The sequence below is a fragment of the Ursus arctos genome, unplaced genomic scaffold (assembly GCF_023065955.2).
Source record: "Ursus arctos isolate Adak ecotype North America unplaced genomic scaffold, UrsArc2.0 scaffold_18, whole genome shotgun sequence".
NCBI lineage: Eukaryota > Metazoa > Chordata > Mammalia > Carnivora > Ursidae > Ursus > Ursus arctos.
The window spans coordinates 57,863,556-57,890,150 of NW_026622852.1; the positions used below are offsets into that span (position 1 = coordinate 57,863,556).

Below are 26,595 nucleotides of genomic sequence, written 5' to 3' on the forward strand. Positions count from 1 at the left end.
GAGAGAGTATAGGAAGGAGTGGTCAGAACAAGGCAAGTGGGGTGGTGAGGACCTGAAGGAGGGGAGGGTCAGGCCGTGCAGCTATCTGGGGAAAGTACAGTCCAGGCAGAGGGACCAGGAAGTGCAAAGGTCCTGGGGTGAGAGTAGCCTGGCTCCACGGAGGAGCTGTGAGAGGCCAGCAGAGCCGGGCAGGGTGGACAATGCAGGACAAGGTGGCCCTGAGGGACGGCACAGGCTGGGCCCCTGGGTTGTGATGACCATTGTGGGGACGCTGGGCATTCCTTGGAGTATGAGAGGACCAAGGGAGGGTCTGAGCAGAGAAGGGGGCAATAGGACTGCATTCAGAATGGTTAGGAAAGAGGTTAGAGGCAGCGGTGGGAAGATGGGTGGCAACAGACAAAACAGACGAGGGAGAGCTGAAATGCCCCAGGTATGACCTTGACCCAGCCGCCAGCAGCAGAGGCTCACAGTGGTCAGTCTGGATATAATTCAGGGTTCCTCATCCTCGCCAGTGGACTCTGGGGTTGGATGGTCTATGTCAACGGGTGCTGTCCCCCACTCTCTACCCACCAGATGCCAGGAGCAGCCCCATGCCTCACCTTGTGACCACCAAAAATGTCTCTAGACATCGAAGATGGCCCTGTTGACAGCCACCCAGACAGATCCGACCGAGGAAGAGCGGGTGCCTCAGGGAGGAGCCGCCTCTGGGAGGGACAGAGCCGGGCAGGGAGGCCAGGACCCTGGGACATCACGCTGGCCACGTCAGATGCCCATCAGGCTTCCGGCAGGGAGGGCGGAGAGAAAGAATGCCGGCTGAGGGGCCAGAGGGGGAAACCAGGGGAGGCTGGGGCTCCAGGACCCTGGGGAGGGAGGGAGGGTGCACGGTGTGCTAGAGTCAGGAGGACAGAGCAGAGAGCTGACCGAGGATTCAGAGCTGTGGAGGCCACAGAAGGGGCCCACGCTGGTGGCATTGGGGGGGAGGGGACAGAGGCCTGTACGAAATGCATTGGGCAGAGGAAGCAGAGCTGCAGGGAGAGCCGCAAGCCCACCCACATCTGGCCCGAAGTAGCCCCTGGGCACTTCGTTCACGGCCCCGCAGTGCAGAGTGGGCCCGCACGGCGGCTCCCTGCCAGCACCCTCTCCTGCCTCACAGAACCCCATCTCTGTCAGCTTCCTTCCCTATCCACCCAGCTACGGATGCCAGCCCGCCCCACCCCCAGCTCCTGGAGCTGCTCCAGGGACCCCCACCAGCTCCCCAGCCCCAACCCTGCTCACTGGCCATGGTCAAGGAAGCACAGAACCCAGAGGCTAGTAAAGACACTAAGCGACCCTTCCCGACCGGACACATTTCCCTCCGGTATCCACCCCCCACCCCTTCAGGATCCCTCCTGCCCCCCAGCCCCCCAGCAGAGCCACCGCAGACGGGCTGGACAGCACCTGGCCCCATCGAGATGCGCAGATTCTGGACCTGGGACACAGAGGCCACGTCCACGAGCCACGGTGGTCACGGGGTGGTCACAGAGATGTGGCAGCTAAGCATGTCACTCGGAGAGGCCACGGAGGGCCGCGGGGTAGCTGGGAGTGAGGGGGAGCAGGAGACAGAGCCCTCGGTAGAAAGGAAGAGAGACAGGACACAGCGATGCCAGGCAGGCGTGGGCCCAGCGGGTCCCGGGGAGAACGTGGCCTCCCTCAGGAAAGCCCTCCTCCCCGAGCCCCCATGCGGCCCGGACCGCCCCGAAGAGCAGGGCCTACAGCTTCCCGGCAGTCCCGGAACACAAAGCCGCAGCCGGCATGGGCAGCTCGGCTTCGGTGTGTCAGACCCGAAACCCCAGGACGTGGCCGGGCTGTGCTCCCGGGCGGAGAGGCCGGGCCCCGATGCGTGTGACACAGAATCGCCACCGAGCCCCACAATGCCACTCCGACGTCTGTACCCCAAAGACACGAACTCGGGTGTTCACACAGATCCTCGCACCCACGTTCACAACAGCGGCCACACCCGACGTCCGCCAGCGGGGACGCGGGCAGAGCGACTGCGGCCTGTCGAGGAGGCTCTCACTCGCCCGTGAGAAGGGATAAGGTCCTGACACGCGAGGCCACGCGGGCGGATCTTGAAAACGTCCCGCTGAGCGAAAGAAGCCAGACTCCAAACCCACAGGCCGCGGGATTCCACCTCCATGCCGGATCCGGAAGAGGCGAGTCCCGAGGGCCCGAGCGCGGCCGGGCCGGCGGGGGGCTGGGCAGGAGGGGGTGGGGCGGCTGCTGCTAGGGTCTGGGCTTCCCTTTAGGGCTGATGGAAATCTTCTGCAAAGGGGCCGTGGAGACGATGGAGCAACACTGCGGATTTACTTCAAGCCACAGCGCTGCACGCTTCTGAGCGTTCAACGGTCACTTGGGTGCCATGTGTATTGTCCCACCCCCCCCCCAGAAAAGGGGAGAGGCCGGCACTCCTGTCTTGATCTCTGTCGCCAGAGCCTCGTTCCCCAGTCAACAAAGTGGACAAACGGGTCTGGGGCTCTGGAAGGGAGCGCGACCCTGGTCCTCCCACGGCCACGCCTGCCCCCCGCCCCCCACCCCGCCAGGCAGCATCAGGGTCCTCCACGGCCGAGGGCTCGCAGGTGGGAAGGGGCCGCGAGGACGAGGACGCAGGCAGGTGCTGTGTTTGCAAACTTTACAAACACCGGAATGTTTTGTAAACAGTGGCAAGGCTGGCTCAGGGGTCCACATACTGGACAGGGCCCAGCCCTGGTCTTCGCAGCCTCTGTGACATCAGGACAGTCCTTGGGGCAGGGCACGGGGGCTCCAGGGCGCCGAACCTTGCCTCCCGCTCCTTGGGATGGGGTCATTTCTGGACGCCCTGTTCCTTGCTGCTCCCCACCCCCCAATCTGATCTTTTCAAGGGGATTCGACATGTTCTGGGATTCCACAGGCTCCAAATTGCCAGCATCCCGCCGAATTTCTCCCAAAACGCACAGCTGCTACCATGAGGAACTTTCTTTTGAAGGAAATGCAAGACGAGGGAGGCCTTGCCCCTTCGCAAAGCACCCTGAGAACGTAAGGCTTCGAGGAGCCCCTTGTCTCCACAGAGAAGCCCACGGCAAACACTGAGGACGCAAAGCTCACAGGCCCAGCACAGCACACACACACGCACACAGATATGCGCCGTATGACACACACGTGCAGACACGCAACATGCGTGTACACATACAACATGTGTACATGTGTGCACGGAACACAAACACGCATGCCCTGCCTTCCCTCCCAAAGGCTGCTGGGAAACGGGGGGGGCACGCCCAAGAGGAGAGGAGGGCGGGGGGGGGGGTTCTGGTCGCAGCCTCTCCCTCCTACCCGGAGCTGGGCTCCGTCTCACTTAGATAAGGCAGAATAAAGGAACAAGATGAATGGCCCGCCGAGCCATTACTGGTGCTGAATGCTGACTGACAGTGATTCATTTGGAAAGTTTCTCTCCTGGGGAGAAAGCCCTTCTTGGGGAGAGGGAGGGAGGGTGGTGGGCACCGACAGAGGCCGGGCGGGGCCTGCGGGGCAAGCCGGACGAGCAGGGGCACCTGCCTCCACCCCGGAGGCCGGTTCTCTGCGCCCAGACACGGTCCTGGGAACCGGTGCGACTTCCGACGGGGAGTTCGGTGCTTTGAGATGCAGGGGAGGCTGGGCGGGAGTCTCAGTAGCAGGTGGAGAGGGAGGCAGCAGGGGTGGAGAGAGAAGAGCAGGGGGAGCGAGGAGAGGGACCCCACATCACAGGGACAGGGCAGACACCAAGGGATTGGCCTCCAAGGGCAAGCCCACCCCTCCAGTCCGGCTTTCCCGGACCCACCACCACTCTGTCTGTTCCCCTGCAAAGCGCTCCTTGGATGCCTCCAATCTTGCTAAAGCATTTAGTAAGCACCTTCTGTGTGCAGACACGGGGCCGGTCAGGTAGAGGTGAGAGGGAAGAGGCCCAGGTGCTGATGTCCTGTGTGACCCAGAGCCAGCGACTCCACCTCTCTGAGCCCTAGCATCCTGGGTCGTCGAGTGTGAGGCTCCAAGGGGCCCATACAAAGAAGCCCTATGCTTCGGGGCTGGGGTACAGTAAACACTCGGCCGAGTGTGGATAAGAAGGACGAGCCTGTCACTCTCATGGGGCCTTAATGCGCCACAGTCCACACCCGCCCTGCTTCCCTCCTTGACTGCACATGAGTCTCTTCAACAAAGCCAAGCAGGCCACAGGCCAGGCCTCCCTGCCCGGGGCCAGCAAGGGGCCAGCCTGAGGGCTCATTCAGTTTTCTGCACTCTGCGCCTCTCCTCCCTGGAGTCCCCCCGCCTGTCCTCCCCTTGGAGGGGCCTACGTTCCTTCTCCGTTCCTAATCAGAACCCATTCTCCAGAGAGGATCCAGCGAACTCCTCAGCTCTGAGAAGTGAGTGATAAAGCCTAACGGGTTACCTACATCAATAGGAACGTAAAGTCAAAGGAATGACTCCCTAATGGTGGAATGTCAAGTTGAATACTTTTTATGACATATCAGGTAACTGAAAACCTACCATGAGAAAAAGAGAAAATACTTTTTTTTTTTTTGCAAGAGGACTTTTTTATGTTCACAAGAGCTAGAGCTATCATCCAGCAAGTTGCAAAGAGATAATCTCCAAAGTGCCATTAGCTACTCAAACACAAAACAGTGGCCCCACCGAAAATGTAAACACTGTACAAAGGGGCCACGGCTCTTCCAGATAAATCAGACCGGACTCCGAGCCGGCCCGCGAGGTTCACTTACCCAATAAGCCTCCGAGGTGGGTGCCACCCTCCCTGCATGATGAGAAGACCAAAGCTTAGGAGGGGAGCAATCTGCCCGGTCAGTCAGGCATCTGGTAAAGGGCTGAGTTACTCTGCTCACCCCCACCCGAGACAGAACCCAAAGGACCCCAAAGAGAGAATCCTGGAGACAGAAAAGGCTGGTTGGACCCAGCCCTGGTCTGCTCTGGCGTAGCGGAGCTCCGCGGACGGGCCCACAACCCCAGTCTGCAGGGAGTGGGGCGGCTGCTAGGCCAGGATCCTGGCTCCCACAGAGTCTGTGTCCGGTAAGGCCGCTCCCCATTCACAGGCACGACTTCCCGCTGTGTCCTCACGCGGCCGGAGGGGCGCAGGAGCCTCTGGGGTCCCTTCCTGCAGCTCCACCTCACGACCTCCTCCCCTCCCAAGGGCGACCTAACACCTTCACCTCGGGCGGGGGTGGGTTTCCACCTATGACTTTGGGGGGGACACACACCCAGCCTACAGCGGCCCCACACCCTGCTGGCAGAGACTGAGCCCATGAGACAGAGAACTTGCCAGCGCGTTGGAAAGGCTGGATGCCACTCAGCTGCCTGCCCACCGCCGGCCCTCGCTGGCTGAGCCCCCCAGCCCTGGCCCGCCACCACCCCACGCGCGCGCCGCGATGCTCCCCTCCCCAACCTCCTTCCGAAGGGCTCAGTGAACTCTCATTTCCCTGCTTCACTGGCACCATCTTCCGAAGTGACTGAGATTCTAACACCATTAAGCATGATTTAATTTGCTTTTCCTAATGATTTGCCCACAGTATTAGGACATCTCTCCTTTTCCACTTGAAAGACATCTGAGGGTGATTTCCACCAGTTAAATGAATAGGGAAACCATTAGAAACGTTAGAGAAATCGGTGCCTCCAGGTCAGCTACAAACTATTTTTACCCAGAGGAGGACCGCGGTCCTCGCTGCGGCAGAAAGACAAAACGGGGCGGAAGGCCTGAGTGTCATCGTCTCGGTCCTGCGTTTGCAAGCGCCTCTGTCTTCCATCGAGCCCACGCCCAGCCGTGGCCCCCCTACCTCCGTGACCAGGAAGCATCCAGCCACCCAGGCCTGCCGCACCCGTGGGAGACACTTCTGTGCACTCACGAGCCGGGGCCACGCGGGTCCTCCACACACGCGTCTCGCTCGCACCTCGGGTCCCCACGGGGCTGAGGTCATTTCCATTCCCGTTTTGTCGATGACTGAGGCCAGCAAGGTGACGTAGCATGACCAAGCTCCCCCAAGACGGGCCTGTGTGACGCCAGCCCATTCTCAGCCCCCAGAATCCACAAGCAACAGCCGTGCTCTCGAATCGTCTCCACCCCTTGACTTTCTCTTCCCTCCCCTGGTCACCGGCCTGCCCGCAGCTCCCATGGTTTACGGCTGCACTCTCCACAGCCGCCTCCTCGCCGGCCTCCCTTGCTGCCCCGTCTCTGCATTTCCAACGCTCCCCCGCTGCCCACTGGAGGGTAAAACCAGCCCTGTGCCGGCTCCGGAACCTTCCGTGGGAGGAGCACGTGGCCGCCCTTCCCGAGCTCTCACGGCCAACTGCGCGGCAGGTACTCATGAGAAACGGAGGCCACTGGAAGCAAAGCAACTCCCAGGCCCCCCGACCTGCGCAGCTGGGCAAGGGGACCCGCAGGCACCGCGGAGCTGCCTTCTGTGACCTGCCCCAAAGCCACACAGCCCGGGGTGGGGCTTCCGGAATACCAGGCACCCCGACTCCCGGCCCAGGGCCTCCTTGTCCCCAGTGGCCAGGAGGGCGGGCCGACTGCCCTGCCTTTCTAAGCCCCAGGACAGAGAGTGCCGCTCACTGAGGAAAGGCGCCAGGACACTGGATTTTTCTTGAACATTCCTCCCATCCTGGGAGGGAGAAAGGGCACTCAGCCATTTTTGCCACCAGCTAAAATATTTCAGTCTCAGATCAAGAAGGAATGCAAGCCGGAAACAGCACAGAGCTCCGCGCCAGATGGATGCGGTCTGTCTCAGGGAGGCAAGACAAACAGGGCGCTCCTGGCAACCCCGCACAGAGAGGTGCAAGGCCCCGCCCGCCCTCCCTCTGAGCCCAGAGCCGGCTCCTGCCAGCTTCAGACCCTGGACGCCAAAGGGCCCCAGTGTGGGCCCACCCTCGGGCCAGGCGAGGCACTCCCATGTGAGGACCCTAGCCAGGAGCCAGGCTCCCCTAATGGTGCACGAGTGCCCCCCGATATTCAAATGCAGCAGCTCACACGGGTGAGGGGGTTTTCTATGGAGGCTGCAGCCTCGTCTGGTCGTTCTGAAAGGCTGGACTTGGGGCTCCCCTCAGGTGGGGCCTGGGCTCCCGGGGCCAGAAGAGAAAGGCCAGGCTCTGTTTCGGACCCACTAGAGGGCCACGCAGCAGGCCCGTGTCCCCATCGGCACACCGAGGGTTCAGCCAGAAGACTGCTGAGGCCCACTGTTGCAGGCGCAGGCCTCCTGCCACGGGGACCATTCCTCCCCAGGTGCCCGCCCTCTCAGCGCCCTGGCTGACCCTCCCAGGACCCCATGACACAGAGGAGCCTTGGGTTGGCCTGGGGCTGGGGCTGCTGTCATCGTCTGAGCTCCCTCTGCTGCCTCCGCACACCTACCACCCTGCCACGGTGCCCAGTGATGACCGGCTGTGGCCTCCACACTGAGGGCCCTACGCGGGGTCCTGAAGGTCACAGTCCCCGCGGTCTCCAAGGATCCTGCACACACCCGAAACAAATACACCCAGCTCCTAACTTCCTGCCTGCCCCCCTCCTGGCCGGCTGCTGCACCCCCCATGTGGGGCACTGCTACCAAGTAGGGATCAGAAACTCTAACTGGAGATGTAACTCATAATTAGCCTTTGATTAATTAAAAATGGGAAAACTAATTACTTAATAAATGTCGTTTGCTTCATTTATTTCAAATATCATAATATTTGAAAACGTACAATCCTAAGAGGAGAGGAGAGATATTCAAAAGTGTCCTTGGAGGGCAAAGCCAGCCACATGGACCCAGCAGGTCCCCTGACGACCTTGGCCCTCAGCCTCCAAACTCCCACATGCGGGAGCCACCGCCCCCACCCCACCAGACAGCAGACAACACAGGAGCAGAGGAACAGAGGCAACACTGCTCGGTCCCATTCAGCACTCTGTCCCCTGCATCTGGCCCAGCTGGACACTCCCTCGGTGGTTGTAGGAGGAAGGGAGGGAGGGAAGAGGAAGGGGGTGGCCACTGAATGTCTAGAAAGAGAGCTGAGTCTCGCTCTACGGCCACTAGCCTCTGGGTCTCAAGCCCAGATACAGCAGGACCCACGTCCTGACCGCTGCCTGCCAGAGCTCAGCCCTTCTCGGTGGTGACATGGAGGATGCACGGTGCCTCCAGTCTAAAGAGACCCAGGAGTGCTCGCCTTCCCTGCCCCGACCTGCACTGCACAGAGCAGGAGACCAGGCTCAAAGGTGTCCACACCCTCCATGCCACGCACAGCGGGTAGCCAGGGGCCACCGAGGTGGTGCCACCAAAGCTGCGGTCACAGCCACGTCACTCCCAGGAGGGCCCCATGACGGTCACCATGCTTACAAGGCTGTGACGGCCCCAGGCCAGGGACACACATTCCCAGGACAGCTGGGGACAGTCCCAGTCCTGGCTGGACCAACGTGAGGGGCCTGGCCTTGCCCTCACGCACCAGGCCTTCTTGTCTGTGGACTCAGCCGAGTCCGCCCGTGTTCACGTTCTCCTTGCACGTCTGCGGAGCCTCCCCATCGCCACAGTTACCAGCCGTCCCTGAAGCAGCAGCCTTCCTATCGGCCACCAGCGACCCTAGTGCATCTGGGAGTGGCCCCTCAGCATCCCGGGGGCCACCCCGGGGAGCGGGCTCCGACGTCAGAGCTGGCCCCACCGCGTTGTCCCGAACTCCTCCCACTCCACGTGCTCCGTGTGAAGCCAGGAGGCAGCCCCGGGCCTGGGCAGGCACAAGCAATAAGCCAATGACTGATACAAATCTCCACGGAGCCTGTCCGCCGAGATGTTCGTTCTTCATGGAAATTAAGCCATGAGCACCGGACGTGAGGGCTGTTCTAACAACGTCTGCACTTAGCAGTCAACCTGAGTGCTTCTGGCACTGGCGGGTAGAGTGGCCGGGGATGGTGCCTCTCTGGTCCCAACCAGACAGCCCACAGGGACCAAAGGAGCTCCAGATGCCATGAGTCCCGGGGCCCCGGGGCTCCTTCTCCGTCCAGGGCTGGTGAGGGGCCTGGGCACCCTTAGGTCTCAGTTCACTGCAGCCACGGGAACCTTCTCCCCCTGTTCCTGGGAGGTGCCGGGGCAGCCCCCCCACCCACTCTACTGGCTGAGCTGGGGGAGAAGAACACCCCCCCCGGTCATCTCTCTTTCCTTGGCTCTGGCAAAGCTGTGACCCCAGAACCGTATCCCTGCCTGGGCTCACACACTTCGGAAAGGGGGAGCAGAGGTACCCAGTGGACCAAGCGCCCCAAGCGGGGATGGTGCTGGGGATGGGTGACGTCTAAGGATGGGGATCTTGAGGCAGGTGAGGCGGAGTCTGACCGGGCAGACTCTTCTCGGACACACCAGCAGATGTGGTCGCTCGGTGGACGCTTCTCTTCCTGCCCTGCGGCCGGGCGCTTCTGTTCCCTGACTTCAAAACAAACCCTGCCCTCCCTCTAATACATGCTCAAACACCTCTACAAAGGGTGCCGGGGACAGTCTTTTCCAAAAATGGTGCTGGGACATCCGGACGTCCACGTACGAAACACAGGACAGGTGGACACCGACCTCCACCACGTATGAAAATTAACTCGAGACAGATCAAAGACACAAATGTAAGATCTAAAACTATAAAGCTCTCAGAAGGAAATGTAGGAAGGGGCTCCTGGGGGGCTCTGTCAGCAAAGCAAAAATGCTCAAAATGATCGATTTTATGTGACGTCCATTTTATCACAATAAAAATTTTTTTAAAAGAATTAAAGTCAGAGCACAGGGGTGGCTCCATCAGCGAAGTGTCTGCCTTCGGCTCAGGTCATGATCTCAGGGTCCTGGGATCGAGTCCCACATCAGGCTCCCTGTGCTCCCTGCTCAGGATGGAGTCTGCTTCTCCCTTTCCCTCTGCCTCTGTGCTTGCCGCCCCAATATAAGAATAATATATTTTTTAAAAATACAGATTTAAAAAATAAGGAAAAAAAGAAAGTAAGTCAAAAAGGACCACCCAGGATACACAGCCCCAGGCGCCAGCCCAAACTCCTGAATCTGTGAATAGGGCAGAGGGGTGGGGAGCCTGCACGCGGCACCCTTTTGGGGATCGGGGAGGGGGTAAAGCTTCCGGAACCACCATGGGGCCTCTCCCCCAACACGATCCTGGCCGCACTCCTTACAATTCAGGGGAGGTGCCCCCCAATCCCAGACCCGACCCTGCTGCTGGTGCGTGGTCCCTGACAGCTGCAGAGCCCTCCTTGCCTTCGCGAGAACCAATACTGCCCGAGAAGCCCTCCCAGGGTGCCAAGAAACGTGCCTTGTCACGATTAATTATTTCCATTTTGCTACTTTTTCCCAGCTTCCTTCTTAGTCCCGCTCTGCATTTTTGCTGCAAACATCAGATTGTCAGGCTTCAACAGAAACAATGTCTTGGGGCACTGGGGAGAAACAATTAGCCAATTAATATTTAATGAACTGCGGACAGACAAAAAAGGCACACATGAGTCACAGCAGGCTGAGCTGAGAAACACTCGCTCTCAGCCGCTTGGGTGGGGCGGTCGGGTAAAGCCAGACACAGAAGAGAGAATGACACAGATCCGCGCGCCTTGCCCGACACCACGGGGACAACAGGCGCGCCCGGGACGACCACCACCAAGGGGTCATCCAGGCTACAGTCCGCTCACAGATGGGGAAACGGAGCCCCAGAGAGGCACGCAGCCACTGCCCTTGTGCGGCAAGGCCTGGGCGCACCCTCCAGGCCCATCACCTCCCACCGGGCTTCTCTCACGTATGACTGCTGCCGCCACACGCACCCTGAGTCCAGGGCCCCCAAGTCCTCTCTCCCTAGAAGTGAACTGTGAGCAAGAAGGGTGTCAACAGTCTCGGTCGGACCTCAGCCAAGGCCCTGCTCGGGGACCTCTCGGGCCGGGTGCAGGCACCACCACCTCCCCGGGACCCCGCCCAGGGGTTTGCAGGCACCTTCCCAAGGGCCCAGAGGCCCCTGGCTTCACACACAAGACCTGACCACCCCACACTGGGGGCAGGCCCAGACCTCGCAGCAGGGCTCGCCACACCTGTTAACTGCAGGAGTCCACACTGAAACCGAAACGCACCCTCCCACTCCCTCCCACTCCCTCCGCCACACGTAGGCTGTGTCGGGAAACGGCTCACGTCTGCAAGGGAGCAAAGAAACCACTCCCACCCCAGTTAGCAAACAGCGGCTCAGCATCCAAAGCGCCTCTTCGACTCTGCACAGGTGTGTGCACGCATGTGTGTGTGTTACGTGTGTGCATACAGGGAGCGCACACGTGTGCGTGCATGTGTGCGTCTAGCTGCCCAGGTCTCCGGAAAGCGGGTGGGCTCCTCGCGGCCGGAACGGGCAGCCTGCGGACAGTAGGACGCACTGTTTGGGGCAGAGCCTCGGAAAGCCAGTGCCACCAGCCCTGCGCGGCGCCCTGCTGGGCCTGGGGCTGCCCCCGCTCCACAGCAGTCGCATCTGAGCAAGTAATTAGTGCGCAGTGGACTCCGAGAGCAGAGCGCCTGGCCGACGACACACAGGCAGTCACCGACGTGCCCGTGTCTGCGAGTCATCAAACGAGCGGCAGAGGCCTGCAGTGAGCGCCCAGGGCTCTGCTCTCCGCAAACGAGGGATCAAACACGAGGAGGAGACGGGCAAACGCGTGGCAGTGCAGGGCCAGGGTACAAAGATAAGGGGTGTGCGATGGATACCCTGAGGCTGCCTGCTACCTCCTTCCCGGACCAGACAGCGCCCAGGGGACCCGCTCATCGATGCAGACGCTAAACAGAGAAATCAATGACGGGGCTGACGCAGCACAAGCTGGACGACGGGGCTGGGTGAGGCTGGCGCTCGGCGGCAGGCACCACTGGCCACACCCCGCCCCCCCGCCAAGGCCACCAGCCCCCAGCTCCGCGGGGGTGGGGACGAGGGCACCACCCTGAGAGCTGCGGGCTCCGAACCAGCGTGCACGGCCGCACCCTGCCAGCTCGTCCACCGCAATTCTCAGAGGAGCGGCCGAGCTGCAACCCCATTTTACAGATGGGGAGACTATGGCCCCAAGAGGTGAGGTGACCTCTGAATCCAGCTTGGTGCCATCTGGGCCCCATTCCGTCTGAAGCTCTGAAAGCTGTCTCAACGGCTCCATTTCTACCTGGCTTCTAGGACCACTAGCAGGGCCAAGAAGCCCCAGGACAGCGGTGGGTGGGATTGCTGGGAGGAGCAGAGGGGGTGACAGCAACAGCGGGAACAGACGGGAGGTCTGGCAGAGCAAGCCGGTTCCGTCTTGTGGGCCAACTCCCCAGCAGACTGCTGGGGTGCTGTGGCGTGTGCTGACAGGCTCAGTGGGAAGACACCTGGGGGAAGGACAGGGCAGCTGGGCTGGGGGCGCTACACACTGGGAAGGGGTCCCTGACGTGTGTGATGGGGCGCCACCCGGGGGGAGGTCCTGGAGCGCCACCAGATGCCCAGTCTCCCCGAGCCCTGGCGAGGCAGCTGACCCACGGAGGGCGTCAGGGCCCCTTGGAAGGTGCCCCCACACCCGTCCTGACTAGAGGCTTCCCAGGCTCCTCCTGTAAGATCCGTGTATTCATGCAAAGGCAGACTGGTGCTCCAGTGTGCTGAGGTCCATTCTAGACACCTGGGAGACGTCAGTAACAAAAGTCCCCACGGCCAGGAGGTGGACGGTGACAGGCTGTCACACGGAGAAAGGACGAGTTGCTTTGTGGCAGTGCTGTGCACAAGGGAGCCGGCAGCAAAGGGGGCGTGCCACCCCTCTCAACAGTGAGATCTGCACAGAGACCCCACAGAGGGCAGGAAGGCGGCTCTGCAGCTATGGGGAGAACGTTCTGGGCAGGGGGCGGCCTGGGGGCTAGCCTAAGAAAGGCAGTGAGTGCAGCAGGAGTGGGGAGCGGGGCCCAGGAAGGGCAGCTCCCTGCAGGCTGGGGTTTACCTATTCTGCGAGGTGGGGTGAGGACCCCCAACGTCATGAGGCACCGGAAGATCACATGAGCCAGGCTGCAGGGCCAGCGCACAATCAGAAGGAGGCGCTGTCACTCGGTCATGATTATTCTCTGTGCCCTCCAGGGACCAAAATACCCATAGAAAGCCACAGAAATTCTGTGGTCTCACCAAGATCTTCTCTCCAAAATTCCCAACCAGCTTGCAAGCCGGGGCCATGGCATTCCCTGGAAGATCCAGCCAAAGCAGGCCCCCCGTGTGGCCTTCCCACGCCCCCTCCCATGCTGGGCCCTGTGTGTCCGACAGAGGGCACAACGGGAAAGAGGAAGGGTCCACATGCTGGCGGGATTTCCCACCAGCAAGCCCCGGCTGGCTCGCATGCCCAACACTCGCCCCACCCAAACTTAATCCCTTTAATGTGAGAAATACCAGGGGAGCCACCAAAGAAGGAATGACTTCCACAACCAATTTTCCAGAACCCTCAGCTCTGCTGCATGGAGCCTGCTGGGGGGCCAAGCCACTAGTAAATGCAGCCAGGACCCATGCTTCACGTCCTCGCTGAGACCGCATATGCCGCGCGAGGGGCCACACTCTCTTCATCTCATCTCTGTAGAAAGGAAAGCTCAAGGAGCCCAAGCCTTTGCGAAGTCTGGACCCCCACCCGGGTCTAGTGGACAGGAAGCCCCTCTCTCTCCGCCGATGACCTCCACCACCTTGCTCCAACAGAACCCACACGAGAGAAGGCTCCAGAAGGAAAGTACCTGGCCAGCTTCCCCTGGTGAGCAGGGCTCGCTCCTTCAGTGGCTGGCCACACCCAGGGCTCCTGCAGCCCTCGAGGGTCTCCAGGGGTCCACCTGCCCACTGCCCCGCCAAGGCCTCTGCCCAGGGTCTCGCCAGGGAGCAGAGAACCCGGCCTGCCCCTCCCAGCGCTCCTCCTGGGTTAAGTAAACACCTTCTGAGGTTTCGTGGGCTCCCAAATACCAGACCTCTCAGCACCTGCCCTGCTCGGCCCACTCTGCCCCAGCAGAAAGGCCAAAGGAGAAGCCCAAGGACCAGGGGGGCGGGCAGGTCTGCACACAGGAAGAACGCGGGAATCAGCCCCAGCTCTCCACAGCGGCATCCCCAAAGAGAGGGGCTTAGCCTTTCCCTTAACAACACGAGCCATGCTTCTGGTGCGTGGATCTTCCCCACAATGAAATCGCAGAGGAAAACCTCCAGCGTCATGGCTGAGAGGTGGGCCAGAGCTGGGCAGCTTCTGGAAAAGTTCTAGGGTTTCCAGTCTCTCCTTTTTTCTACAATTGATGGCACAGGAGCTAATCTGGGCCTCTCCTTGAGGGCAAAGGCCATGCCAAGTCTTTCCTTCCCTTTTATCTCTAGCATAGTGAGTGCTTCACAAACGCATGGTAAATTAAGTGCTTAATGGCTGGGTTGGGGGGTAGACGGATGCGTGGCTGGTGGGGGGTAGACGGATGCGTGGCTGGTGGGGGGGTAGACGGATGCGTGGCTGGTGGGGGGGTAGACGGATGCGTGGCTGGGTGGGGGGGTAGACGGATGCGTGGCTGGGTGGGGGGTAGACGGATGCGTGGCTGGTGGGGGGGTAGACGGATGCGTGGCTGGGTGGGGGGGTAGACGGATGCGTGGCTGGGTGGGGGGGTAGACGGATGCGTGGCTGGTGGGGGGGTAGACGGATGCGTGGCTGGTGGGGGGTAGACGGATGCGTGGCTGGTGGGGGGTAGACGGATGCGTGGCTGGTGGGGGGTAGACGGATGCGTGGCTGGTGGGGGGTAGACGGATGCGTGGCTGGTGGGGGGTAGACGGATGCGTGGCTGGTGGGGGGTAGACAGATGCGTGGCTGGTGAGGGGGTAGACGGATGCGTGGCTGGTGGGGGGGTAGACGGATGCGTGGCTGGTGGGGGGTAGACGGATGCGTGGCTGGTGGGGGGGTAGACGGATGCGTGGCTGGGTGGGGGGGTACATGGATGCGTGGTTGGGGGGGTAGGTAGATGGGCGGGTGGCTGGGTGGGTAGATGTGTGCATGGGTGTGCGAATGAGTGAGTGGGTGGACAGAGGAATGAATGAATGCACCAATGCCTTTTCGCCCCAAGGAATGACTCCAACCACACTGGAGACAGGAAGCTGAAAAGCAGTTGCTTAGAAAAATAACAATGAAACCAGGACAGGGACAGAATCTGAATGCAACAAACCTTCTTAAATGATACAAAAAAAAATAATTGGAAACGTCTAAGGCAGCCCGAGACAAACTAACCCTCTATTCCATAAGGCTCCTTTCCACTCCTGAATCCCGTGACTGGAGGCAGAAGACAACCAGCAGGAAGTGAGAAGGAAACCTGCCCCTCCGGGCCCTGGCCCTGCACACCCAGCCCGGGCAGCCTCCCGCCAGCCAGTCCCAAACCCTTCCCCCAGAGGAAGCCTCAGCATCCCCGTCCACACAGGCTCCAGCAGGTTCCGGTAGGCAGCAACCAGACCTGGCTGGAGACATCACTCCTTTTGGCCCCCTGGCCTCACCCACCCAGGAACTGAAGGGTCAATTCTGACCCCCTTGAGCGCTGTGCTCAGTATCGGGACGGCCGCTGCCTTCCTGCCGGATGGCTGGGACTCATCACTCCGGGGCCAGCAGCGGGGGGGTCAAGGGCAGGGCAGAGCGAGAGTCGCATCTTCATGGTCTGACATCAGCGAGGGCCACCGGGCCCATCTGGAACAGCCAGGCTGTGCCGACTGAGCTCCTTGAGGCCAAAAGGCAAAGCCAGGCCCGTGGGAAACCTGCATAAACATCCCTGGAGAGATAGACAGAACCTACGCCCTGTCTCCGTGCCCAGATGGAGCTCTGCGCAGCGACCTCCTCGCCAGGCCCATCGCAGGAGACAACACCTGAATAAAAGACCAGCCATGCTCCTTCCCACCAGCCTGCCAGCAGCGTGCCTGCCCGTCCACGTCTGCACCCTGCCTAGCGCCACACTCCAGGGGTGCGACAGTCCCGTGCGTCTGGGTACCAAGCAAAGCAGGCCACAGGTGCTGGGGCTTTGCTTGTGCTGTGTTCTTCCAGGGTATCCCATCCCTGGACAACAGGGGGGACTAGCCAAGCAAACAGACTTGGGACAGTGGCCCCCCACGGGGAGAGCACGACCCAGCGCCCCAAGCCTCTGCTGGCCCCCAGCTTGGAAACGCTAACCACAGGTTTACCTCAAGAAGAATCACGTGCAGGACAGGAGGAGCTCAACGAGAAGGACACTCTGCCAGATGGACGGGGAGGACAGGGCAGGAGGGCCAGGCCAGGCTCTGCTGGAGCCCCATGTGGCTCCCACGTGGCTCCCACACAGCCAACAAGAGGCCAAAGGACCAAAGAGAAGGGAAGTGAACAACAAGGGTGAGCTTCCTGGGACGTGTGCCAGGGGCTAAGCACTCCAGAAACGCAATTTCTCCTTCCTGCTCAGCAGACCTCAGAGGGTGGTATTCTTACTGCCAGTTTACAAGTACAATTTGGAGAAACTGAGTCAGTCACTTGGGCATGGCTGCTTGCTGGACTCGAACCCAGCCTGCAAGGGTCCACAGTCCACGTGCTTAGCTCTCTGGCTCTGTCTTCCAAAGGTGCAGACTTATTTTATGAGTAAAATAATAGAGAAAAAAAATCAGAGGCCACAGATTTACGAGGGTCTAGCTCCGTTTTTGGCCAAACCTGGGCCAGGGGACAGCGACAAACGCCCAGCATTTCAGGAGCACCTATGGAGGGCTGGACGCCTCGCCGCCTCCCACAGCCAGGCAAACAGAGGTCAGAGGCACCGTGTCACCTGCCAAGTCATCCAGCCAGTTAGCACGGCCAGACTTTCGAGGAGCCTGACTCGAGGGTCACAACATGGAGAGCAGAGGCGGGATGGCGGCGCTCTCCCCGAGCCCTGCCCTTCCCGGAGCCGAGGGTCCTCAGTGCAGGGCATGAACCGAGGCCCCACACGCAGCTCAGCACCAGGGTCCGAGGCATCACATCACCTCCATTTCCGACAACCCCCCACCGCGACCCCTGGTCCTGATCCACTGCCCAGATCCACTGCCCACCCCTGGCTTCCCCAGCAGAGGCCACGGGTGGCAAAGCATCGCCGATGCCCACCACAGTGCGATGTGGGCAGACCGGAGGCCAGCTCCAGCAGCGGCCTCCACGCCACCCCTCTGCGTGCAGCGGGGACATCACCCTGGAGCCAAGCCGCCTCACTGGAACCTCTGATGAGCACAAGGGGCACCCCTTGCAAACCGCGTGGCCACATGGTTGGTGGGTTGTATCACGAGAGTTTGATCTAAATTTATGTATGTCCTACGTACATCATCGCATTCGGCCATAGCAAATCAAAACCGAAATGGAATTACAGCCTGGCTCACCTGCGTTTTAACTGCCGGCCGAGAAATGCACTTGGCCAGGCTGTATCCTGTCTTTTCCTCTACGCGGTTACTGTAAATCGCAGTTGTGTGCGTGACTATATACGTGCATGTGTGTGTGCATTCCCCAGTGCGCATGTGTAAGCGTGAGCAGTATACGTGCACGAGTGTGTGTGCGCACAAATGAAGAGAACATGCTTGCGTGCATGCGTGCTGGAGGCCCCTTCCCGGAGTCCAGAGTCCAGGTCCCTCCCCTGCCCAGGGCACTGCCGTGCACGAGGAGAACAGGAGAGGAGTTCCAATCCCTTTGAAAGCAGCCCCGGGGAACTGAGAAGCCCACCGACCAGAAAGGACAGCAGCATGACCCCATCCCACCCTCGGTGCTCCTGCCCCAGCACACGCGCCCCAGGGCGCAGGGAAGCACGGAGGCCTGGAGCCCCAGGCGGGGTCACCGCCGCAGCAGGGACGTGAGTGAGCCCTTCCAGGGGGAGCAGAAACCACTAAGAAGTGGTGATCATACGAGGATGGGCTCCTGAGGGGGTCCCTGAATCTCCTTCCTAGCGAATTCCAGAACTCGGGGGCAGTACCATCACGCCAGGTGGCTTATGGAAAAGTCCTGGCTACTGACGGTAATCCTAGCACCTCAAGGGAAGTCTCCTCTTGGAACAGACTTCTCAGCACTTGTAACAGCAAATACAGAAATCCCTCTGCATTTCATAGATCATGCATTCATAGCACATTTCCTCAAACACCCAGTCCCCGATAATGCTTCTCAGATAAATTAGGCAATAAATATCTTCTGATATTTCCCATCAGCAGGTGGAAACTGGCTCCTCAGGCTGTCCGGGAAGCAGCAGTCTAGCCGAGCCTGTGCCAGCAGCATGGGGGGGCGGGGGCCCACGGTGCGGGGAGAGCGCACAGAGACTGGGGACCCCCTGGATTACAGGCAGCCCAGACCAGCTCTTCCCTCAAGCCCTCAGCCTCCATCCGTCAGAAGGTATCATGGTCCCCATCCCAGCCATGTACAAGAAGCAACCTGGGACCACCTGTGACGTCTCATGTCACTATGAAGGCAGGCTCACCTCGAAGCCAGCTCATAGATGAGCTGAACCACCACCCCACCCCCCGCCCCGGCAGCCTGCAGACTTTGGAACTGCCCCACCTCGGGTCCCTTGGCCAGACCCAGCAGACCTTCTGCAGGCCAGCTGCCAAGTGACACTACTGAGAACTTGGGGAGACTTCTGAGTTGTTTGCCACGGAACTAGGGGATCACCTCCAGGGAACCTGGGGCTTCAGGTCATCACCCTCCACCTAACACGCTTGGAGCCAGAGACCGCTCTGCTTCCTTCCGGTGTCACCGCCACAGCGCCTTTCACACGCACCACGATAAACACCACACCTGCAGCATCTCAGCCCCTCCCCCCCAGGAGCTGGCACCTGCCCATCTTCCCGTCAAGAACTGGAGATTTGGGGCAGCAAGTGCCCCAGCTCTGTCCACGTCCACACCCTGCTTTCCCTCCACCCTCCTGGATTCTCGATGCCTGATCTCACCCTGAGAGTCATGAGAGGCGGAGGGGCCATCCCGCCACCCTCGGCCCCCAATGCGCCCTCCTGTCTGTAACACAGCCCAGCCTGCACGTGTGGGACACAGGGGTGGAAAGGCCCACGCAGCGCCGTGTTGGAGGGGCCAGGCCTGTCCCTTCCCTCCCCCCTGCACCGAGCCAACACTCGGCCACCACGCCCGGACACTGGAGAAGAGACCACTCACCTTCCCAAAGTCTCGGACATCGAAGAGGTCAAAGGGGTCAAACAGCTCGCTGTTTCTCAGTCCAAATTTATCGTGGCAGACTTTAAGGAAGGTACGGATGTTCTTCAAGCACAGGAACTAGAGAAGAGAAGAGAGGAACACTGAGAGCCTGCAGGGTCTGTAGTAAGAGTGGCCGTCACCGCAGCAAACTCGGGCTTCCAGGTGCCGGCACAGACGCACACTCCTGCCCTGGGAAGCCTCACCCCCACCGGCCCGCTGGTCCAGACACCACCAGCGCCCCCGCTCACCTTGGCCCCTCATGACCCGTTGCCCCACACCCCTGCCCAGAGGATCCAGCGTGGACAATCAGGACTGGAAATACGCTGGTCTTGAGCCAGCAAAAACAGAGCACGCACACACACACGTGTGTGCACACTCCCACGCACAGACTGGCCCCCGAGGAAGCCGTCCCATCTGTGCGGGACCCCGGAACGGCACACACCAGTCACGGCAGGAGGCTAGGGGACACACCGGGGCCAGAGTTCCCAGACGCACATCCGGGGCGTCTCCTCCACCCGGCAACCCCATGTCTGAGCTCCCACCCACAGTGTGCTTGGTGAAGCAGCTGCGGCAGGAGGTTTGGGGCTGGGGGCTGAACGGGATCGCGGGCTGCAGTCCCCGTGGAGAAGGAGCTGACAAAGAAGGCATGGGGGCAGCAGGCCAGGCGGCCCGGAGAGCAGGAGTCGGAGCGGCTCCAGACCCAGGTTCGAATCCTGTCCACTGAGTCCCACTTGCAGGACCAGGGACAGCGGCTTCGGCTCCTGAGGGCTGGCTTTTCAACCAGACATGTCTCCCGGGGTGTGTACCCTGACGGCATGGTGAGCACTTGGGTGTGGGGGCGGTCGGCCCACCCAGTCCAGTTGGCAAGGGCGTCCCCGAGGCAAGGACAGCAGCATGCGTGGCTGCGGGCCCCAGAACTGAGCACTCATCCTCGCGAACAGCTATCCTGAAAGGGCCGAGGGCCGGACAGCAAGAGAACTAGCCTGTGCACCTCCCACCGGACATGCAGACGCAGGGACAGACGCAGGGACAGACAGTGACAAGGACAGGCCGAAGTCAGAAGCTACGGCCAGCCAGGCATAAAACAAGCGGCATCTCACCCGCCCGTGTACCCCCCGTGGCCATGCCCACCCCCCACCCCGGAGCTGGGCTGGGCTTCTCCTCCCGCCCAGGCCAGGACCAGTCCCCGATCACAGCCGACGCGGACTCACCGATTTTGTGTGCACACCATGTTTCCTGAACTTGCAAGAGCAAACCGCAGACGCGACCCCATCCCCCCCAAAATCTGAGCGCTCCTAAGAACAAGGACTCCCCCTCCCACAATCAGAGCAACATGGATCCCACACGTCCTCGTCTACAGACGGTACTTCCTCACGTTTCCTCAACAAAGGACAACCATGACGTCCTGAGAGCAAAGAACGTTCCGGCCCCAGGTCCAATGATGTTTCTTGTCATCTCTCTCATCTCCGTGAGCGTGCAAACGTATGCCCCCACAGAACTTTCTGGAAGGATGGATGTGTTCTGTGCACCTGCTGTCCAGCAGGGGTGCCATGAGACCCATGTGCCCACTGAGCACTGATGAAGCTAGTCCGACGGAAACACTACATTGACAATTTTATTTTAATTAATTTAAATGGAATAGTTACGGCCACTGGTTTTGGCTTCAAACGCTCCACAGTCTTGTCCTCCGAGACCTGAAGATTCTGAAGCATATGGATGTGAAAGGACAGACACCGAAGGAGCCCACTTACACAGGGCTAAGCTCCCAGAGACGGGCAGAACGGTGGTGCCGGCGGGGGCGGCTGGGCAGTGTCTCCTGGGGACGGCTTCCATTTGGGACAGTGAACGAGTTCTAGATGTGACGGTACACGTATTAAAAATGCTTAAAATGGTAAATTTTGGGGGCTCCTGGGTGGTGCCGTCGGTTAAGCGGCCAACTCTTGACATCAGTTCAGGTCACGATCTCAGGGTGGTGGCATCGAGCCCCGTGTCGGGCTCCATGCTCAGCGGGGAGTCTGCTTGGGATTCTCTCTCCTCTCTCTGCCCCTCCACCCAAAATAAGGTAAATCTTATGTATCCTGATTTTTCTGCTATAAAACAAAAATTTAACTAAAAAAAAGAAAGACGGAGAAAGAGACCCAAGAGGAAGGCCACGTGCTGGTGGGGACAGAGATCCAGGGGCACTCCCGTGCACTGATGAAGGCCAGCGATGGCCAGCAAACCACTGGAAGCAGGAAGGGGCCCCGAGAAAGAGCCTGGCACACACCTTGACCAAGCTTCTAGCCTCCAGAGCCGTGAGGATACGCTCCCTCTGCTTGAAGCCCCCTAGTCTGCGGGCCAGAAACAGGCCGCCCCAGCCCGCACCCCCCGGGGCCCTGCTGGTCTCAGACCCTCCCGCCCGCCCTGCAGCCTCGGCCTGGCTCCCCTGCTGTCTGAGCATCGCCCGGCTCCAATTTCCACTAAGCATCCACGTTATGTCCTCCTAGGCCTCCCATTTTTAGAGTTAATTACACAGCTCCTAACCATAATAGCAGCTGGCGAGGCCAGGCTTCCTTTCGGGGCTCAGGACAGGCCGGCGCCCCTTGCCCTGCGGGCACAGTGTCTGCCTGCCTGGCCCCTCCCCGCAGCAGCCGTGTGGGCCCCAACCTTCCAGGACGGAGCCCCACGCAGCTCGTGGCCCACGGAAGGCTGGCCCCGGGAAAACTGAGGCACACAGACAGGTTCAGACCCTGGGAGAGGGACATGGCAGAACAGGGCCCCACGGCGAAAGGAGGCAGCGTCCTTCACGGAGAGCTTCCCGAGCGCCCGGCCAGCTCCGCTGCTCGGCCACCGATGCCTCTACTCCCCACCCTCCAATCATTCACCCCATCTCTCAGAAGAGGAAACGGAAGCTCCCAAGCAGAAGGAGGCGGAGCCAAGACTGGAACCGACATCTGCCGCGGAGCAGTGAAGGTCCTTCGAGAGGACGGGTGTCTGTGCGTCCCAGGCACTCCGACTGTCCGCTACACTTAGCACCAGTGTCCCTTGCCCTCTCACAGGTGGCCTGCTCCGAATGATAAGAAACACGGTCACTCCGCCCACCCCACTGTCGTACAATTAGGTGAGTGGCCGGACGCAGAGAGGGGCAGAGCAAGGAACGGCCGGCCCTGTGTCCGGACTCCTGGTCCCTTCCTCTTCCCACTCAGTGGGGGCAGCGGGCCTGCTGTTTCTGCTGCTCGTGTCCACTCGCCTGACCACCGGCCTCTCCCTCCCCCCCCACCCCTGGGTGCAGGAGGGCATGGGGCTGAGGCCTGGCCAGTCAGAGGCTCACGGTCCCTCGCTCACAGCAGGGACGGCTTCAGACTCTGGGAAAGAGACTCCCGAGGGCAAGATGGGGAGAGCACGTCGTGGGCACATCCCAGCCACAGGCTGAGTGACGGCAGGTGAGGGAGGGTCCAGACAGTGGCCAGTGCCAGGTCGGAAGCTGCCCATCCTTGTCCTGGGGCCAGAGAAGGCCTGGCCGCTGGCCGTGTCCCCGTGGCCTCTTTGCTCGGCCCTCCAGGCCCTCTCTGAGCAGCAGCCATAGCTTTACCGGCATCTGGAGACGAACACTCAGCCCCAGAAGTCCCTCTAAGTGGCCACAATAAGGGTCTGTCCCCGGAAAACTGGCCCCCATACAAGGGACAAGCAGCCCAGAGCTGAGTAGGTCCCTGCTGTGTTTGTTTGGGCACTGCCCGCCCGCTGCTCCCCCAGCCCCAGCCCACGGGGAGGGCCCTGGCCACTGTGCCAAGAGGCGGCCGCCCGTGCAGTGGACTCCTGACCCCTCTGTCCCACCCACTCATCAGGCTGAAATCAGATTAGCGAGAACACACAGGCTCCGTGCCCAGCCACCCCCCACCAGCCTCGCAGGGCCTGCTGCCCGCTATCATCATCGGCCCTCAAAAGGCCCACCCCAGCACAGGGATCCCGGGCGTGAGAGGCAGAGGCAGCCCTGGGAGCCACAACCCCACATCTGAGCCACGAGGCCCCGGAGCAACATCGGGGCCGGGCTTCCTGGCCCCACACGGCCACTTTGGTGGCACCGAAACTGACTTACGATCTAGGAGACACTGCCTGCCCCACATGGAGACGTGGAGGAGACCTGGACGGCCTGGCCTCCAGGTAGGGCAGCCTTCAGACCTCCGTGTCTTCTCCCATGGCCCCTCGCGGGCGAGCTGGAATAGGAAATCGGACACCCTGTCCCCAGAACGCACATCCATCCGGCGTCCACCACACATGCCCAGGGCCAGGGGCTCTACTCTGTGCCCTCAGGACTTGCTCACGTACTCCAGTACTGAGAGGCAGGTGCAAAAGGAGAAACTGAGGCCCAGCGAGGCGAAGCCCCTTGGTTAGCAGGCTTCCTACTGGGGATGCGCCGTCTGAATGAAGCATCAGTGGAGGGAGGTAACCAGGGGCCGGCTGCTTACTGCATGGCCGGCAGCACGCTCACGTGCGCTAGCACACGAACCCACCGACACCTGCAGTGGCCCTGTGAGGTGTGGAACGGGATTGCCCCATTTCACACACAGACAAAGTGAGGCTCGGAGAACTGGCGAGGAGCAGGGGAACCTCTCGGGGTGCCCCCTCACCTCCTCTTACAGGGCCTGCCCCAGGGGAGGTCCGTGGCTGCCTCGCCAGCTGGGTCAGGAGGCCAGGGGCAGGCTGCACCCCACGGCAATGCTCACTGAGGGGGAGTCCCACAGGGAAAGCCCCAGGGTGGGCTCCCTGGATCCCCCCGACCTTCCCTGGCCCCTGTGAACTGCCACTGACATGAAAAGCCACTCCCTGGGCCCCTGGCTGGCATCCCCAGCCCTCCCACGCCTGGGGTCCCAGCTCCACCTGGGGCAGGGCGGGAGGCTCAGTGGCAGACCCCAGCCCGCACGTCTGGTGGGGAGAGGCCTGTCCTCTCCACACCTGTGCCTCCATCTGCAAGACGCCGAAGGACACTCTGCCCCTGAGGGCTACGATGCTGGGCCCCGCCCTCAAGATAACTGCTTCAGAAAGCGCCAGCCGACACTGGGGCCACCCCCTCCGGACATCCTGAAGTCCGCATTCCCAGAGCGTCCCGGGATGCCGTGCCCTGCAACAGCAGAGGCAGGGGGTGAGGCCCTGGGATCGGCACTCGGGGCCAACCTCCTTCCGGGCCACACCCCAGGTAGACCCGGGCCCTGCGTCCACACCTCTGCTAGCTTCTCAATACCAGCCTCACCCCTCAACGCTGCTGCCCAGAGGCGGGGGAGAGAGACGGAGGCCGGCCAAAGGACAACCCAACAAGCCACAGGGAGATGAACGGCACCCTCCCCGTGCCCCCTTCAAGAGAGACCCACGGGCGCCACAGCCCCCGCGGGAGCTGGAGGGAGACAGGGCGTACCAGCTTCCCAGCCGCCCGCACGACAGACGCCTTTACAACCTCTGCATTTCTGAGAGAGCCAGGGGCGGGGGGCCTGCGTATTCGAATTGCCACAGACACCGCGGAGAGTTCTTGAAATGTCTCAACAAGCACTTCCCCACGACACACCGCATGCGGTCCCTGCCGGAGTGACCCTGACCGCCCGGGGCCACGCCGCTGATCTGACGCTCTGACTGGCAGCTGACACGCCTTTGATCAATAAAAAATGGGGAAATGAATTAACTTCTTGTTTTATTTATACCATGCTCATTCCAAAACCTTTTAAAATGGCTTCATTATTATCTAGCAGGTGCAGCGTGCCGGAACGGATCTTTCCAATTTGGGGCCCTGGGGGTAAATAAACAGTTAGCCTGGAGGTGACAGGCTAGCCAGACACTCCGTGGATAGAAACGGAGACCATCTTCTCCCCGTGAGTCCCAGACCCCTGGGACAACAGGAGGCTCAGTATCTCGTGAATGAGGGAAAGAGGGAGGGTCTATGAAGCATGCTTGGGTGTCCCAAGGGCTGACACTCCAAAATGGCCCTGCTTTCCCCCAAGCAGCCAGGACCCATGAAGGCTTTAGAGGCATCCAGGGACTGTATGAGCCGATGTCATTGCTTGGGGGAGGTCCTCACTTCCCCAAGCACCTCTTCCAGAAACAAGAAGGCAGGTGGAATCTGGGGTTGGCATGACCACTTCCTCCTGCAACGTCATACCACCCACGGGCCCCTCTGCACCAGCCGTTACGCTCCACCCACACACCGTGCCATCAACTCGGGGGATGCGGGTCGTTTATCACCCACTTCAGAGAGGACCCTGCGGCTCGGGCGGTCGGACCGGGGACTGGACTCCACAGCCCGGATGGTCAGCATCAACACCGAGGGGCTTCCCCTCGCCGGCACAGGGCCGATGCCACCGTGACCGGTCGCACACCACGCGCTGGGGGCACTGCACTGCTCAGGCAGGGAACGCGCAGGCCCGGCTGGGGCTCATTGGCACAGTGTCGGGGGCTGGATTCCGTCTGCACCGTTGGGCAGGAGCTCTTCCCGCACGCTGGCCACTTCCTCGGCTGCACGCGCACTGGGAGCCGCGGCGCCCGCGGGCTCATGGATGAACACGGGCCGCCTTTGCGCAGGGCCAGGCTCCCCCCGGGAGCACAGGGCGGAGCTGCCTTTGTGCCACGGCCGTCTGCGGAGGCCAGCCTCGCCCCAGGTCAAGGGCAGGCCGTGTCCAGCATGGCAGCCCCGCGCCCACCACACGCGGGGCAGCCTGACCCACAGCACTACGTCTGTCACCGAACAGAGACAGAAAGGATGTGAGGCCACAATGTCTTTCGCTTCACCGCATGGCGGGCGCCCAGCGTTTCAAGTCTCTCACGCTCAGATGCGCTAAAACATCGTCAGGCGGCTTTTCCACTCTGCCCAGCAACAGACAGCCGAGGGCCACGCCGCACACCGCACTGAGCCCTGCGGGTTCATCGCTGTCTGGCTCGCTTCTCAACATGGTTCACGAGCTGTCACGTAGTCCCATTTTGCGGTGGAAACATGGCGGGAGGACTGCCCACTCCAACAGGTGGCCAGGGGAGGGTCCGGGCCTAACCCAGGTGCTCTGGTCCAGCCCTGGGGTGGGGGCAGGGGGCTTCACTCCTGGCTTTTGTCAGGGCTGATTCCTGCACACGCCTGGCTTTGGGGACCTCTGGCTCCCAGCAAGCACCAGCACAAACCAAGCCCCGAAACCCAGTGCACCAGGCTCCCTGCCAACTGCCAGGCCAGTCGGTCTGTCTGCAGCCCCTGAGCTACGGCCAGCGGGCTCTGATAGGGGAGGAAGTCGAGCTCTCCAGCAGGAGGGTGCACGCGGATGGCGAGCAAGCCAAGTTGTACCAAGCTGGCGACGGCTGCAGTTGATTACTCCGTCCTAACCTTAAAGTACTTCCTCATCAGCACTTGGGGGAAAATCACCAAGGAAAGCCATCCTGGAAAAGTACCAGCTTGGAAGCCCGAGCAGAGCGGGTTCATTCAAGCCAGTCAGCAGACACTTAAT

The 26,595-nt window shown here is 61.1% G+C and overlaps 1 protein-coding gene across 2 annotated transcripts in view; it reads right to left on the minus strand.

Annotated features, from left to right (window-relative positions):
* VAV2 (vav guanine nucleotide exchange factor 2) overlaps positions 1-26,595 on the minus strand; it is a 167,913-nt gene that overhangs the window by 116,747 nt on the left and 24,571 nt on the right. For both annotated transcript variants that reach the window (XM_026514298.4, XM_057313820.1), the window contains exon 2: positions 19,109-19,225. In XM_026514298.4, the coding sequence (XP_026370083.1) occupies positions 19,109-19,225 (117 nt within the window). The remainder of the gene's footprint in view (positions 1-19,108; positions 19,226-26,595) is intronic.